The sequence below is a fragment of the Dendrobates tinctorius genome, unplaced genomic scaffold (assembly GCF_039654945.1).
Source record: "Dendrobates tinctorius isolate UK_male_01 unplaced genomic scaffold, ASM3965494v1 ptg000147l, whole genome shotgun sequence".
Lineage (NCBI taxonomy): Eukaryota > Metazoa > Chordata > Amphibia > Anura > Dendrobatidae > Dendrobates > Dendrobates tinctorius.
In genome coordinates, this window is record NW_027361814.1 from 14,529,198 (window position 1) to 14,545,887 (window position 16,690).

General features: G+C 42.6%; 1 protein-coding gene across 2 annotated transcripts in view; it reads right to left on the reverse strand.

Moving 5' to 3' along the window:
* LOC141049744 (alpha-2-macroglobulin-like) overlaps nucleotides 1-16,690 on the reverse strand; it is a 262,253-nt gene that overhangs the window by 21,651 nt on the left and 223,912 nt on the right. For both annotated transcript variants that reach the window (XM_073546471.1, XM_073546470.1), the window contains exons 32-35: nucleotides 11,999-12,089; nucleotides 10,387-10,455; nucleotides 9,881-9,983; nucleotides 7,641-7,682 (exon numbers count right to left, since the gene is read on the reverse strand). In XM_073546471.1, the coding sequence (XP_073402572.1) occupies nucleotides 7,641-7,682; nucleotides 9,881-9,983; nucleotides 10,387-10,455; nucleotides 11,999-12,089 (305 nt within the window). The remainder of the gene's footprint in view (nucleotides 1-7,640; nucleotides 7,683-9,880; nucleotides 9,984-10,386; nucleotides 10,456-11,998; nucleotides 12,090-16,690) is intronic.

A 16,690-nucleotide genomic window follows, 5' to 3' on the forward strand; every position in this document is an offset into this window, starting at 1 on the left:
TACACTCACTGGCCACTTTATTAGGTACACCATGCTAGTAACGGGTTGGACCCCCTTTTGCCTTCAGAACTGCCTCAATTCTTCGTGGCAGAGATTCAACAAGGTGCTGGAAGCATTCCTCAGAGATTTTGGACCATATTGACATGATGGCATCACACAGTTGGCGCAGATTTGTCGGCTGCACATCCCTGATGCGAATCTCCCGTTCCACCACATCCCAAAGATGCTCTATTGGATTGAGATCTGGTGACTGAGGAGGCCATTTGAGTACAGTGAACTCATTGTCATGTTCAAGAAACCAATCTGAGATGATTCGAGCTTTATGACATGGCGCATTATCCTGCTGAAAGTAGCCATCAGATGTTGGGTACATTGTGGTCATAAAGGGATGGACATGGTCAGCAACAATACTCAGGTAGGCTGTGGCGTTGCAACGATGCTCAATTGGTACCAAGGGGCCCAAAGAGTGCCAAGAAAAAATTCCCCACACCATGACACCACCACCACCAGCCTGAACCGTTGATACAAGGCTGGATGGATCCATGCTTTCATGTTGTTTACGCCAAAATCTGACCCTACCATCCGAATGTCGCAGCAGAAATCGAGACTCATCAGACCAGGCAACGTTTTTCCAATCTTCTACTGTCCAATTTCGATGAGCTTGTGCAAATTGTAGCCTCAGTTTCCTGTTCTTAGCTGAGAGGAGTGGTACCCAGTGTGGTCTTCTGCTGCTGTAGCCCATCTGCCTCAAAGTTCGACGCACTGTGCGTTCAGAGATGCTCTTCTGCCTACCTTGGTTGTAACGGGTGGCAATTTGAGTCACTGTTGCCTTTCTATCAGCTCGAACCAGTATGCCCATTCTCCTCTGACCTCTGGCATCAACAAGGCATTTCCGCCCACAGAACTGCCGCTCACTGGATTTTTTTTCTTTTTCGGACCATTCTCTGTAAACCCTAGAGATGGTTGTGCGTGAAAATCCCAGTAGATCAGCAGTTTCTGAAATACTCAGACCAGCCCTTCTGGCACCAACAATCATGCCACGTTCAAAGGCACTCAAATCACCTTTCTTCCCCATACTGATGCTCGGTTTGAACTGCAGGAGATTGTCTTGACCATGTCTACATGCCTAAATGCACTGAGTTGCCGCCATGTGATTGGCTGATTAGAAATTAAGTCTTAACACACAGTTGGACAGGTGTACCTAATAAAGTGGCCAGTGAGTGTATGTTGTTTGCTATTTTCATATTTTTCTCACAGATGACACAGGCTTTGGGGATCAAAGTGACAAGTAATGGTGAGTATGTACTCTATGTTATATGTACTGTATGTCTATATGTATGTATTGTATGAATGTATGAATGTATTGTATGTAGTATGTATGTAGTATGTATGTTGTATGTATGTTGTATGAATGTAGTATATATGTAGTATGTATGTATGTTGCATGAATGTAGTATATATGTAGTATGTATGTATGTTGTATTAATGTAGTATATACAGTATGTTGTATGTATGTAGTATGTAGTATGTATATATGTTGTATGAATGTAGTATATATGAAGTATGTAGTATGTATGCTGTATGAATGTAGTATGTATTTAGTATGTATGTAGTATGTATGTATGTTGTATGAATGTAGTATATATGAAGTATGTAGGTTGTATGAATGTAGTATATATGAAGTACGTATGTAGTATGTATGTATGAATGTAGTATGTATGTATTTTGTATGAATGTAGTATATATGAAGTATGTATGTAGTATGTATGCATGTTGTATGAATGTAGTAAATATGAAGTATGTATGTAGTATGTAATATGTATGTATGTTGTATGAATGTAGTATGTATGTAGTATGTATGTAGTATGTATGTATGTTGTATGAATGTAGTATATATGAAGTATGTATGTAGTATGTATGTATGTTGTATGAATGTAGTATGTATATATGTTGTATGAATGTAGTATATATGAAGTATGTATGTAGTATGTAGTATGCATGTATGTTGTATGAATGTAGTATATATGAAGTATGTATGTAGTATGTATGTTGTATGAATGTAGTATATGTGTAGTATGTATGTACAGTATGTTGTATGAATGTAGTATATATGAAGTATGTATGTAGTATGTATGTATGTACAGTGGGGAAAAAAAGTATTTAGTCAGTCAGCAATAGTGCAAGTTCCACCACTTAAAAAGATGAGAGGCGTCTGTAATTTACATCATAGGTAGACCTCAACTATGGGAGACAAACTGAGAAAAAAAAATCCAGAAAATCACATTGTCTGTTTTTTTTTCATTTTATTTGCATATTATGGTGGAAAATAAGTATTTGGTCAGAAACAAGCAATCAAGATTTCTGGCTCTCACAGACCTGTAACTTCTTCTTTAAGAGTCTCCTCTTTCCTCCACTCATTACCTGTAGTAATGGCACCTGTTTAAACTTGTTATCAGTATAAAAAGACACCTGTGCACACCCTCAAACAGTCTGACTCCAAACTCCACTATGGTGAAGACCAAAGAGCTGTCAAAGGACACCAGAAACAAAATTGTAGCCCTGCACCAGGCTGGGAAGACTGAATCTGCAATAGCCAACCAGCTTGGAGTGAAGAAATCAACTGTGGGAGCAATAATTAGAAAATGGAAGACATACAAGACCACTGATAATCTCCCTCGATCTGGTGCTCCACGCAAAATCCCACCCCGTGGGGTCAGAATGATCACAAGAACGGTGAGCAAAAATCCCAGAACCACGCGGGCGGACCTAGTGAATGAACTGCAGAGAGCTGGGACCAATGTAACAAGGCCTACCATAAGTAACACACTACGCCAGCATGGACTCAGATCCTGCAGTGCCAGACGTGTCCCACTGCTTAAGCCTGTACATGTCCGGGCCCGTCTGAAGTTTGCTAGAGAGCATTTGGATGATCCAGAGGAGTTTTGGGAGAATGTCCTATGGTCTGATGAAGCCAAACTGGAACTGTTTGGTAGAAACACAACTTGTCGTGTTTGGAGGAAAAAGAATACCGAGTTGCATCCATCAAACACCATACCTACTGTAAAGCATGGTGGTGGAAACATCATGCTTTGGGGCTGTTTCTCTGCAAAGGGGCCAGGACGACTGATCCGGGTACATGAAAGAATGAATGGGGCCATGTATCGTGAGATTTTGAGTGCAAACCTCCTTTGTTTCTGACCAAATACTTATTTTCCACCATAATATGCAAATAAAATGAAAAAAAAACAGACAATGTGATTTTCTGGATTTTTTTTTCTCAGTTTGTCTCCCATAGTTGAGGTCTACCTATGATGTAAATTACAGACGCCTCTCATCTTTTTAAGTGGTGGAACTTGCACTATTGCTGACTGACTAAATACTTTTTTTCCCCACTGTATGTTGTATGAATGTAGTATATATGTAGTATGTATGTGGTACTGTATGTAGTATGTATGTTGTATGAATGTAGTATGTATGTAGTATGTGTGTATGTTGTATGAATGTAGTATATATGAAGTATGTACGTAGTATGTAGTATGTTGTATGAATGTAGTATATATGTAGTATGTATGTAGTATGTATGCATGTTGTATGAATGTAGTATATATGTAGTATGTACGTAGTATATAGTATGTATGTATGTTGTATGAATGTAGTATGTATATATGTTGTATGAATGTAGTATATATGAAGTATGTATGTAGTATGTAGTATGCATGTATGTTGTATGAATGTAGTATATATGAAGTATGTATGTAGTATGTATGTTGTATGAATGTAGTATATGTGTAGTATGTATGTACAGTATGTTGTATGAATGTAGTATTTATGAAATATGTATATAGTATGTATGTATGTATGTTGTATGAATGTAGTATATATGTAGTATGTATGTGGTACTGTATGTAGTATGTATGTTGTATGAATGTAGTATGTATGTAGTATGTGTGTATGTTGTATGAATGTAGTATATATGAAGTATGTACGTAGTATGTAGTATGTTGTATGAATGTAGTATATATGTAGTATGTATGTAGTATGTATGCATGTTGTATGAATGTAGTATATATGTAGTATGTACGTAGTATATAGTATGTATGTATGTTGTATGAATGTAGTATGTATGTATGTTGTATGAATGTAGTATATATGTAGTATGTATGTAGTATGTATGTTTTTTTGTTTTTTTTTTACATTTAACACATTAGCCGGATGATGGGACTACTACTGTCCCATCATTGGCTAATGTGTCAATCACTGTCATTGTAGCAGGCATCGCCCGATGGGACTTGTAGTCCCATTGGAAGATGCCTGCACACACACACAACCCCCGACAGGCTCGCATAGACCCCCGAGAGGCCCGTACAGGCCCCGGCAGGCCCGCATAGACCCCCGAGAGGCCCGTACAGGCCCCCGACAGCCGGCACAGGCCCTCGGCAGGCCCGTACATTCCCCGGCAGGCCCTCACAGGGCCCCGGAAGGCCCGCATAGACCCCCGAGAGGCCCGTACAGGCCCCGGCAGGCCCGCATAGACCCCCGAGAGGCCCGTACAGGCCCCCGACAGCCGGCACAGGCCCTCGGCAGGCCCGTACAGGCCCCGGCAGGCCCGCACAGGGCCCCGGCAGGCCCGCATAGACCCCCGAGAGGCCCGTACAGGCCCCCGACAGCCAGCACAGGCCCCCAGCAGGCCCGTACAGGCCCCAGCAGGCCCACACAGGGCCCCGGCAGGCCCGCATAGACCCCCGAGAGGCCCGTACAGGCCCCCAACAGCTGGCACAGGCCCCCGGCAGGCCTGTACAGGCCCCCCGCAGTCGGCACAGACCGCGCATCATGATGCGCACAGACCGCGCATCATGATGACATCATTTCAGCAGCCAATCACAGCCACAACAATGGCTCATTGCATTATGGGGACTTCCGATTACAGTATCCGATATTGAAAAAATATCGGTACTCGTATCAGAATTCCGATACAGCGAATATCGGCCGATACCCGATATTTACAGTATCGGAATGCTCAACACTAGTGGTGACCACTCCCACCTTCCTATATAAGGTCACCTGGTGCATCTGTTGATGGTTTGTTATGCAGGTCCTTTTTGGATATCAACCGTGGTGAAGACTGGAGCTACCTGGTGCAGTGGTGGTTCAGCTAAGGCCTCTTTCACACTTCAGTTATTTGCATCAGTTATAATCTGCCAAAAAGGCAGATAAGCGGATCCGTTCTCAACTGATGTGAACGGATGGCACAGGATCCGCTTTTAGACGGATCCTGAAAATGAGGAAATTTAAAGGAATCGCTGGCCGGTTAGGAGAGAGAGAGAGAGAGAGAGAGAGAGAATTTTTTTTTTTGTCCGGCACCCAGACAGATTTTGGGGTTAATTCAGTGTCTGGAGGATCCCGCCGGACAAAAAAACGTTGCAAGCTCCGTTTGGAAATCTTTGAGGATGTTGACGGACACTAACATTGTGGCGGATCCTCAAAAAAACGGATGCAACGGACGGCAATCAGTCAGGATCCGCCAATAATGAAAGTCAATGGGGAAAAAAACGGATCCGCAAAGAAAAATGGCGGATCCGTTTTTTTTCAAAATTGGCGGATCTTGACTGATTGTCAAAAACGGAAGTGTGAAAGAGGCCTTATCAGGAGCAGTGGTGGTTCTGTTCCAGAGAGGAGCTTTCTGGAGCAGTGGTGATTCTGCTGAAAGCTGAGTTCAGGAGCCTTACTCTGCTGCACGGTGCATTGGCAGCAGAGAAAGCTAAGTGTTGTTTTGTTTAACACTGTCTGTCGTATCTCCCCTTGGTGTTTTATTAGTGCAGCGGTGGGACCAGTGTCCGCACTTTCCAATTCCCTAGTGAGGGATAGGTGCAGGATAAGTGAGGGGCAAAGTATCCTGCTCAGCGACAGGTTGAAAGAACCTGTATAGGGATGCTAGTAAGAGCAGGGCACATCCTCAGGAGCGTGCAGGAGGTGTCCATTTCCCCGTTCCCTATCGCAGGGCCCACCGTTGTAATTGTTTCCCCGGTGTCCCCTTGTTTGTCTTGTTGTTTGGTGACTGACCGGTCGTCGGGTCGCGCCACGCAGGGCTAGTCACATATCGTGACAGGCGCAGCCAATGGGTTCTGATTCGCCAGATCACTCCACGCTATAACTTCTGGGCCAACAGGTCCTTCAATTCTTAGTACATTTGCTATGGGATTTGACAATATGTCTATTGTATTGAGGTCATATTTTCCATAGAAATAATCAAGCCAATTATGTAAATCAGACTCTGATCAAATTCTGAGTGTGAAAATAGTATGATCTAAGTCTCTCAGATGAGAAGAGTGAGAATAAAATTTCTCTATCTCCTCTATTTTGTCAGTCCAAAGAAATTGGACTGCAGTCAGATGTCCTCTGACAGAAGTCCAATGTTTTCCACGGACTCATGGACTTGCATGGACTATCAGTTCAAACTCGGGCATGCTGTAATTATTTTCCTTATTTTCCCCAGATCGGCTATGTATGAGGAAAAAAAATTGGACATGTGTACAGTCCCATAGAATAACATGGGGAAGAGTGAGTTCTATCTGTCACAAATTCTTACCATATAAGAAGAGAAGAAAAAGAACCACTGCAATTAGCGCACACTGAACCAGTACAAAAACAATATTTTATTGATGCAGCAATACAATTAAAAATATAATAAAAACATATGAAGCATCCCACAATATATAACAGAGAAGTATGGCATATCACAATTATAGATTATGCTATAGCAACCTGTATATCAACCATGTGGTCCAACCTCACTGTACTTAATCACAACAACCACCCCATAAACCTGCTCATGGAGACCAAGGGCCCTAATATTGCACAATCACTGCAGTGAAAATACAGCTATAACAAAGTGGGTGCTACACCCAGGATCATACCCCACGCGTATCGCCGCAACCTATGCGGCTTCATCAGGGGAAGTACACTGATTAGCTGTATTTTCACTGCGACCTTATTATTGGTTGCTCTGGAGCAATTTTTGTGTGGTACAATTGAATATTGGATTGCGGGCATTAGCCATATTGCTGTTTGGCTCATTATGGCCTGTGTGCCCTAACCAGTGAATATTTAGGGACACATGCATGGAATTATTTCATGCAGTGATTGTGCAATATTAGGGCCCTTGGTCTCCATGAGCAGGTTTATGGGGTGGTTGTTGTGATTAAGTACAGTGAGGTTGGACCACATGGTTGATATACAGGTTGCTATAGCATAATCTATAATTGTGATATGCCATACTTCACTGTTATATATTGTGGGATGCTTCATATGTTTTTATTATGTTTTTAATTGTATTGCTGCATCAATAAAATATTGTTTTTATACTGGTTCAGTGTGCGCTAATTGCAGTGGTTCTTTTTCTTCTCTTCTTATGTTTATTATTCCACTGTTGCTGCACCTAAACCTACATTTATATATTTGTGATTGGTACAGTCAGTGCGCCCCATTTTGTTATAAATTCTTACCATATGAGACATAGAGATGACACGGAACGATACTTTGGGTAAATTGCTCAAACATGCAAAGTGTAATATGCACACAAATTAAAAATGATTCTACAGTATAAATTTAAATATTTCGAAAGGAAAGTGGAATTCACTTACCATAACTGCAAGGAAGGTTGTAATCTACAGTGGCATGTTCATCTGGGAGACAAAATTACCAGAATTAATTTCTATTTTGTAAGTTTTATAAGGATTATCTTAAATTCTTACATAGGTAAAATAAAAGAGTGTTTGTAAAATTAAGCAAGTTCGCAATTTATGTCAAGAATGGAAAGATTTTTAATAGCAAAGAAAATTGCAATTTTTTAGTGTATAGCTTATTGCCAAGGTTACCGGCCACACTGAGATCTTAGAGTTTCTGGTTGTCTAGGCAAAGAGCATGTGCTGTAGACAGACACTATGCTTCAGAGCAGGGGTGGGGAACCTCCGGCCCATGGACAGATTCCCAAGGGTCCGCAGTTCTCAGGTCAAGGATCACAGTGTATAAATTGCTACTGACACTGCAAGCACACTAATACAATGGAGGATTGAATCCTGACATATTCCAGAATCAGGATGTATTTTGTAATCTGTGCTTCAGTCATGCCGAGGACAGCCACAGCAGCCCCAACCACTCCTGTGTTGTATATGCCCCATCCCCTCCTTTGATGTATATGCTCCAGTGTCTCCTGTGATGAACATACCCCAGTGTCTCGTTTGATGTGTCTACCCCAGCAACTACTGCAAAGTATATGCTCTGGTGTCTCTTCTAATGTATGTGCCCCAGCCCCAGTCTCTCTCATGATGTATATATGTCCTTAGCATCTTCTGTGATGTATATGTCCCTAGCATCTCCTGTAATATATAGGTCCATAGCATCTCCTGTGATGTATATTTTCTCTGTGTCTCCTGTGATGAATATACCTCAACCCCAGCGTATTCTATGTGAAGTATATGTTCCAGTCCCAGCATCTCCTGTGTGATGTACAGTATATACAGTAGTCTGTGTCTCCTATGTGATGTATATTGAGAATTCTCAGCGTCTCCTATGTGATATACTTCAGACCCCCTACTGATTGAGTTCTAGAAATTTTTATATGAGCAGTGATGAAATTCCCCACTGTGAGAAGATCTGCAGTATAATATACAACTGTGTTCAGAACTTACTACTGCGAGTTCTTTTCAAAATTCATCGCAAATAGACAATTACACTGTAGATCGATGCAAAAATGGAAAAGCAGCTGCACGTAGGAACATCATCAACACACTATCTAACATCATTGCACAAGAGAGAAGGAGCTCCAGCCATGATATTAGGGTTGAATTAATTAAATGTTTGACCAAATATTGCAGGATAAAATTAGAATTAATAATTTTATATGGTCCCCGAGTGATAGTATAAATATCCCTAACCCTGCTTTTGAGCATGCCTGCACCACTCTTAAAGGGAACCTATCACCAACATCAGGTTTTCCCCATATAATGTATGGCCACCACCATTACGACCTCTTTTACAGCATACTAGAATGCTGCAAAAAAGTCCCCAATTCCCTATATAGATCCCCAAAAAAACCCTTTAATTATACTTACAGATGGCGCGGTCTGATCCTTTTGTACCTCTGGTCTTGATCCAGTGCCTCCTCTCTTCCTTCAATTACCATCTTCCTCCTTCTCTGCTTCATGTGGGTGATGCGTCTTATGTCATCCACATAGTGTCCGCCATCGAGATTCCGCACAAGCGCATTTCTCTCTGCCCTGCTCAGGGCAAAGCAAAGTACTGTAATGCACATGCGCTGGCTTTACTTCCGGGTCATCGGCACTCTTTGACCTTTCTCGGCACATGCGCATTACAGTACTGTGCATCATCCATGTGCCGTCTGTGAGTATAATTAAAGGTCTTTCTTGAGATCTGCACAGGTGACTGGGGACATTTTTACAATATTCTAGTATAGTGTAAACGGCCTTAATGGTGGGTAATATAGGGAAACTTGGTGACAGGATCACTGTAAGCTTGATGGATCACTTGATTTGGCCACCTTGAGTACCACTGTGCTTCTTCTATGAGGCAGAGCCAAAGTTGCAACCTGGGAGAGGTCTTCAGTTTTTACTAGCAGAGCAATCCTACTGTGGTCCAAATTGTCAATTTTCAGAAGCATAACACCCCACCACCAACAACAACAACCTAGACACTGGGAGGTAGAGAAGTCTCCAAATTATGATTTGTAATAACATAGTCATAGTAAATTTGAAAACAGACACATGGATTAACAAGTTCATCATATAAGTCCACAATTTGGCTCATAAAAAAGCAAGAACTTGTAAAGCAATAGCAGTAGTATGACAGTACAAAAAAAGTTTACCAGTCTCATAGTAATCGTAGACTTTTGCTGTAGCTGCTTTTAGGTCCTTCACCACAATGCTCTGCTCCACCATGAAGGAGAGGGATATTGGGTTGTGATCAATCTAGAGTGAAAGAATATATCTGTAAAACCTCAATGGACCCAAAATTTCAATAAGAGAATGATCCATAGACGCAGATATCCACTTTAGTTGGAACTATACTACAAAATAGGAAAAAGCAACGTGCAATAAAGGCATTTTCTCTCCCATCTAATTCTTATGCTTTGAGGTTTTGAGAGACATCAGAGCATAATAAATCTTTCATTCTGTCTCTTTAAATTAGGGCCAAATGTATTTGAATCTGCAGGCCGCATGAAGAGAATCTGCCCTAAAGGAATTTCAGGATATTCACTCCTCTCTATTTCTAAAGATTATTTTTTGGGGCTAGTTATCATAGAAGGATCTCAGATCTTGTTAGAAGAAACAAAATAGCAAAATGAAAGGTATAATAATGACTGATTCAGACCTGGTCCAGGTACAAAGTTACCAAGTCCATCTGGATCTCACTTCTTTGTATTAACTTGCTCTTCTCCAGCTGGGAAGAAAAATGGATGTTACAGCTGAGATTGTAAGGGACAAATTTCAAATAAAACTGATATTCATCATTATTTGGAGGATAAGAATTGTTTCTACCTTTGTAACACTTCTCCATGTTCAGCAATGAGGCTGGTTTGTCATTGAGCGACAAATTTTATGAGGTTTAGGCCGAGTTCAGATGTCCATGAAACAAGGTCCATGTATGATGAATGGACTGGCCGAGGTTCTCCTGTCTCGAACACATCAGTTAAGGAGACCCATGGCCAGTCTCTACATCACTGTTCATACACACACCATGTTTCATGTAAGTTTGAATATGGTCAAGTAAATGGACAGGAACTGCAATATTAGACACAGTACATGGACAAGAATGGCGCTGTTTCTTAAAAAATAAAAAATCAGTCCCTTATGGCCAAGTTCACACAAGCATATAAAAAACATTCAAAGTTTCATCCAGAAAACGTAGATGATTTTTTCTTCTCACTTATCATCCGTGTACAATCTGTTGTTTTTACAGCAGCAGCTATTAATACTTTCCAAAACCATTTACAGTTTCCTATGTTACAGAATTGCAGTGTATCTGTAAAAATTGAATGCTACACTGTTGTTCCATATGGCATACGATTTTATGGAAGAAACTAGTGCATGCTGCAAATTTCATTCACATGCAGATAAGATCAGCGAAATAAATTGCTCATCTTCACTGACCCATTGAATACCATTGATCCAAGCGTTGTCTGCTATTTTCATAGAAAGAACTCGAGTCGAAAAAACAGATGTGTGAACGAACCCCTAAGGTGACCTTTTTGTTGCGTTTTATGATTCTTAAAATATCAAAATTGCTGGAATATGTTTTGCGCAACAACTCCATTCCTGTCTATGAGTGTTTAGCTGCTATATCTGTATGCTGTTCATAAAGTTAGAACAAAAAAAAACTCTCAGAGGCTCACACAGGGATAGCATGTGACTGTATTTCCTGTTTTCCTCTGTGTGTGTGTGTATGAGAGAAGCAGCCTGCTGTAGATGCTGCACAGATAGAGACACACACATGATTTATTCCTGATCTACTAAGCTTATCATATATTGTTCCTGATTGTTCCTGAATAAAGAAGCTCTGTTGTCAAACGCTTGGAGAGTATCCTGAATAATCTGGTGCCAACAAAAAATGTTTTTTTCTTATTTTCTTAACCTATATAATTGCTGAATTCTCAACAGAAATGTAACTAGAAACTTTTGAGCTCCAGTGTAAAATCTGTAACAAGATCCCTACCTACGATGTGCCATTATAATAGCAGTTTCTATTTAAGAGGCAGTTTTTGCTTTTCTTACCTTTGAGCAAAAAGATCTGACATCATTCCAAATGAACTTCTGCCCACCCACAGCTTACAGCTTTGCTCCTGCCTAACAGTCAAACTTTTCAAGTACTGTGTTTTTAAATATTGGACCAAAAAAGGGTTAAAAGGAAAAACTTCCCTTCCCACTCTGTGCTACAGTGCAACCATTTTCTCTTTTCTATAAAGCTGCTTATTCCTGTAACTTACATTCTTTATTGTGTGTTTTACTGGAATATAGCCAGACAACATCTTAACTTCAATGACGGCCATGTTAGATTTCTCACGGGTACCTGTATAACTGTAAGAATAAAAATCCAGGCATGACATATATGGTACCTCACATTTTTGTTATCATAGGTAGAAAATTCACAGCTTGGAGAATAAATGTTTTGCAGCTTGATGTTTTATTTTGTATTTATTTTGATGATTGGTTACTCTTAGGGTATGTGTGCATAGAGTTTAAGGAGTTTACTTTGTGGAGTGGATCCTGTTCAAATAATCTCTGAAAAATCACTAAAAAAAATTCCTACTCATTTCAGTTATAAAATCACTTTGCTTTTCATAAGTTCAAAAAGGGCTAGAAAGAGAAACACAGAGCCTCCTAATGCAATAACCTCTATATGGAATTATAGCCATAGGCAGAACCAACTCTTACTCTATTTCACTGTCCCTAAACCCCAACAATCTCTAAAATAAATGTTTATCTCGCATTCCCTCTTACCTCCTCACCTGACCTAATCTGCAGACCTGTTCCTTAACCTCAGATCGCTTCTACTAAAACACAAAACAAGCCAACTACTCTTGTTTTCTTACCTCCTCTCCAGTGGCGTAACCAGTGCTTTTTTTGCGCCGGTACGGCGTACTGGAAAATCTGAAGGTGCTGCCAAACACCTTAAAATAATAAAGCATTCATTCTTACCCTCCGTCGCTCTATCACCGCTGCCGTCCTCCAGTCCCTGCTTCTTCCTGCTTGTACCCGGCTATGACCAGCGCAGCAGTAATGACGTCATTGCTGCAGTGCCTGTCACATGATGCCGGCGAAAGCAGGAAGAAGCAGGGACTGGCAGGGGTGGCTGAGGGTAAGAATGAATGGTTCATTATTTTAAGGTGTGCGGCAGCATCGGGGGGCTGTAAGCTGTGATGGGGGGCTATATACCACTGATGGGGGAGAAAGTGCTCTGAGAAAATGGTGCCACTGCAACACGCACTCTGTACCATTCCTATTTCCTCCAGCGAATGCGAACGGGGATTTTCGAAAATGAACCTGATCGCGACACCATCCCGTGCATCGTTGCTGACAAAGACTATTTCTTCGCTGCTTTTTGTCAGGCTAGTTGGGCAACCTTTGAAGCTGTTTGATCCAACAAAGTACGTTGACTCTTGGATACTTCGAGGTCGGAGATCAGCCATTGAAAGAAACAGTAAAGAACGAACTCGAGATGTCGTGGCTGAGAAAATTTGGTTGAAATTTGGCATTTCTTATAGAATACAGCCTAGGTAAATCAGTTAAGGAATACGAAAACCATATTTTGCAAGTGAAAAAAAACGTTTATACAGTATTAGTCATTTTTTATTTTTCTTTTGCAATCTGAATTACATAGTTTTTGATTGAAATTAGCGTACAGACTACAGTACTGAATAATGAGAAATTAATCAGAAATGCGTACTGGCAAATATTTTTTTACAAAAAAAGCCCTGGGCGTAACTACAAACTTATAGGCCCCAATGCGAACTTTCAAATGGACCCCCCCATGCCAAAATACACGCACATCTCGGCTCCATACACCTCGTACACGCGCGGCTCTATACACCTTGTACAGTCTCCGCTCACCTTGTACACTCTCCGCTCACCTCGCACACTCTCCGCTCACCTCGTACATGCACAGCTCTGCTCCGTACACACATGGCTACTCTCCGTCCACCTCATATACACACGGCTGCGCTCCGTACACCTTGTACACACACGGCTGCGCTCCGTACACCTCGTACAGACACGGTTGCACTCTGTACACCTCGTACGCACACGGCTGCGCTCCCTACACCTCGTACACACACAGCTGCACTCCGTACACCTCGTACACACACGGCTGTGCTCCATACACACACGGCTCTGCTCCGTACACACACGGCTGCACTCCGTAATCCTCGTACACACACGGCTGTGCTCCGAACACACACGGCTGTGCTCCATACACTTCGTACACACATGGCTCCGCTCACCTCATACACACATGGCTGCGCTCCATACACTTCGTACACATGGCTCCTCTCCATACACTTCGTACACACGGCTCCTCTCCATACACTTCGTACACACGGCTCCTCTCCATACACTTCGTACACACGGCTCCTCTCCATACACTTCGTGCACACATGGCTCCTCATACACACATGGCTATGCTACATCCACCTGTAAACCCCTCACCCCACACATAAACTTACCCTCATCCAGCAGTGCACCATGACAACCAGCACGGCAGAGTCCTGCATACACTGAGGGCTGTGCGCACAGGAACTGTGATGAGGTCACAGGAGAGGAGGAGTCAGGGGGTCACATAATCAGGGGCCTCGGACAGACGCCCCCAATCAAGTGACCCCTGACTCCTCCCCTCTTGTGACCTCATCACAGGTCCTGTGCGCATAGAGCAGCCAGTTTCAGCCAATCAAAGAACGGAGATTCACAGCCAATGAGCTGCTGCAGCTCCGCGATCGGGCCCCTGAGGACTCCGGGCCCCATCGCAGCTGCGACCGCTACAACCGTGGTAGTCCCGCCCCTGCTCCTCTCCCTCTCTCTACTTTTCCTCACTGCTGGTGATATATCCTCCAATCCTGGACCTCCACAGATGATTGTTGGAATAATGCTTATTATTGTACATATTGCAACAACTACTTTTTACTACTGTTTAATAGTTCATGAGATTCTCTTTCCAGCAATAGTGTTATATTGCCAGTAAAGCACTGTTAAAAAACAACCAGGAAGTTCCTGTGCACTATTGTATAGCTGAAGCACAGTTTTTCTTTCACTCTGCAAACTGAAAGACAACATGCTAAGATTCTTCCTAAGCTATAAGACATCCCGGTTGTAAGCTGTTATCTTTGTTCCTCAATAAATATACATACACTGTTGAATGGCTGAACAGTACAGAGATTAATCCGCTGCCAACACTGATACCCCCCATTAATTATTCTTCCTATCATTCTTCACTTAGTAGAAACAACCGTAATCTCTGCAACACCAAACCCATTCTAGACTAGACGTCATTCACGAGTCTCACGACATCTTTATTTCTCATAACCTATCCTTCCTGTGTCTCACTGAAACATGGTTAACACCCTTTGACACAGCCTTACCCATTGCGTGTTATGGTGTCCTTCATTTTACCCACACTCCTCGTCCTGGCAATAGACATGATGGAGGAGTGAGTCTTCTTTCTAACTCTCTAACAACTGAATCTTAAACCCACCTCTGCCCTCTTTCATCCTCTCTTCTTTTGCAGTGCATTATGTCTGTATCTACTCTCCCTTGTACCTTCAAGTGGCTGTCATATTCTGACCTCCGGGCCTGGCCACTGCCTTTATAGATCACTTCTCCATCTGATTTCTGTACTTTCTCTCTGCTAACATTCCCACCGTCATCATGGGTGACTTCAACATCCCCACTGACACCCACCAACCTGCAGCCTCCAAGCGCCTATCCCTTGCTTTATCCTTTGGTCTTACGCAGTGGTTCTCCGCAGCCACCCACAAGAACGGACATACATTATAGCTTATCTTCACACGCCTAAGCTCCCTATATAATCTCACAACCTCAGATCTGCCCCTATTTGACAACCATCTACTCATTTTCTCATCCCTGTCCTCCTCACCTGCACCTTATGTTCAGAAACTAGCACACCACCACAGAAACCTCACACACCTGGATATTCCCACCCCACAAACTTTCACACCCTCGCAGGAATCTTAAACACCTTGACCTACACTCATTCTCCGAATCCCTCCTCCCTCTTACAGATATAAGTTCCTTACACAATGCGGATGACGCTGCCGCTCTATATAACACCACAATAGCTGTAGCTTTGGAATCCGCTGCCCCACTTACACATACCAAAACTCGCAAAATCAACAGACAGCCCTGGCACACTAGCCTGACCAAAGAGCTGAGGCGAGCTTCCAGGGCTGCTGAGCGCAGATGGAAAAGATCCCACTCCAACGAGCATTTCATCGCATTCAAACAGTCCCTCACTACTTTCAAGACCACACTCGCCACAGCTAAACAAACCTACTTCTCATCTCTCATATCCTCCCTGTCTCACAACCCTAAACAGTTATTCAACACCTTCAATTCTCTCCTCCGCCCCCCAGCACCTCCTCCCTCCCCACTCATCTCAGCTGAAGACTTTGCCTCATTTTTCAAGCAGAAAATTGATAACATCAGGGACAGTTTAGGTCAACAACCCCCAGAGCCCTTCCTCCCGACTTCCCAGCCCTCCACCTTCAAAACCAACTTCTCCACCATTACAGAAGATCGACTCTCCACTCTACTCTCAAGATCACATCTCACCACCTGTGCACTCGACCCGATCCCATCCCACTTCATCCCAAACCTCACCACAGTCTTCATCCCAACCCTAACCCATCTCTTCAACCTATCACTAACAACTGGTGTTTTCCCCTCAAGCTTTAAACATGCCTCCATCACACCTATCCTCAAAAAGCCCTCTCTTGACCCATCCTCTGTATCTAGCTATCGCCCTATATCACTTCTCCCATACGCCTCCAAGCTACTGGAACAACACGTCTACCTTGAACTGTCCTCCCATCTCTCTTCTTGCTCCCTCTTCGACCGCTTACAATCTGGCTTCCGGTCACACCACTCCACTGAAACTGCCCTTACTAAGG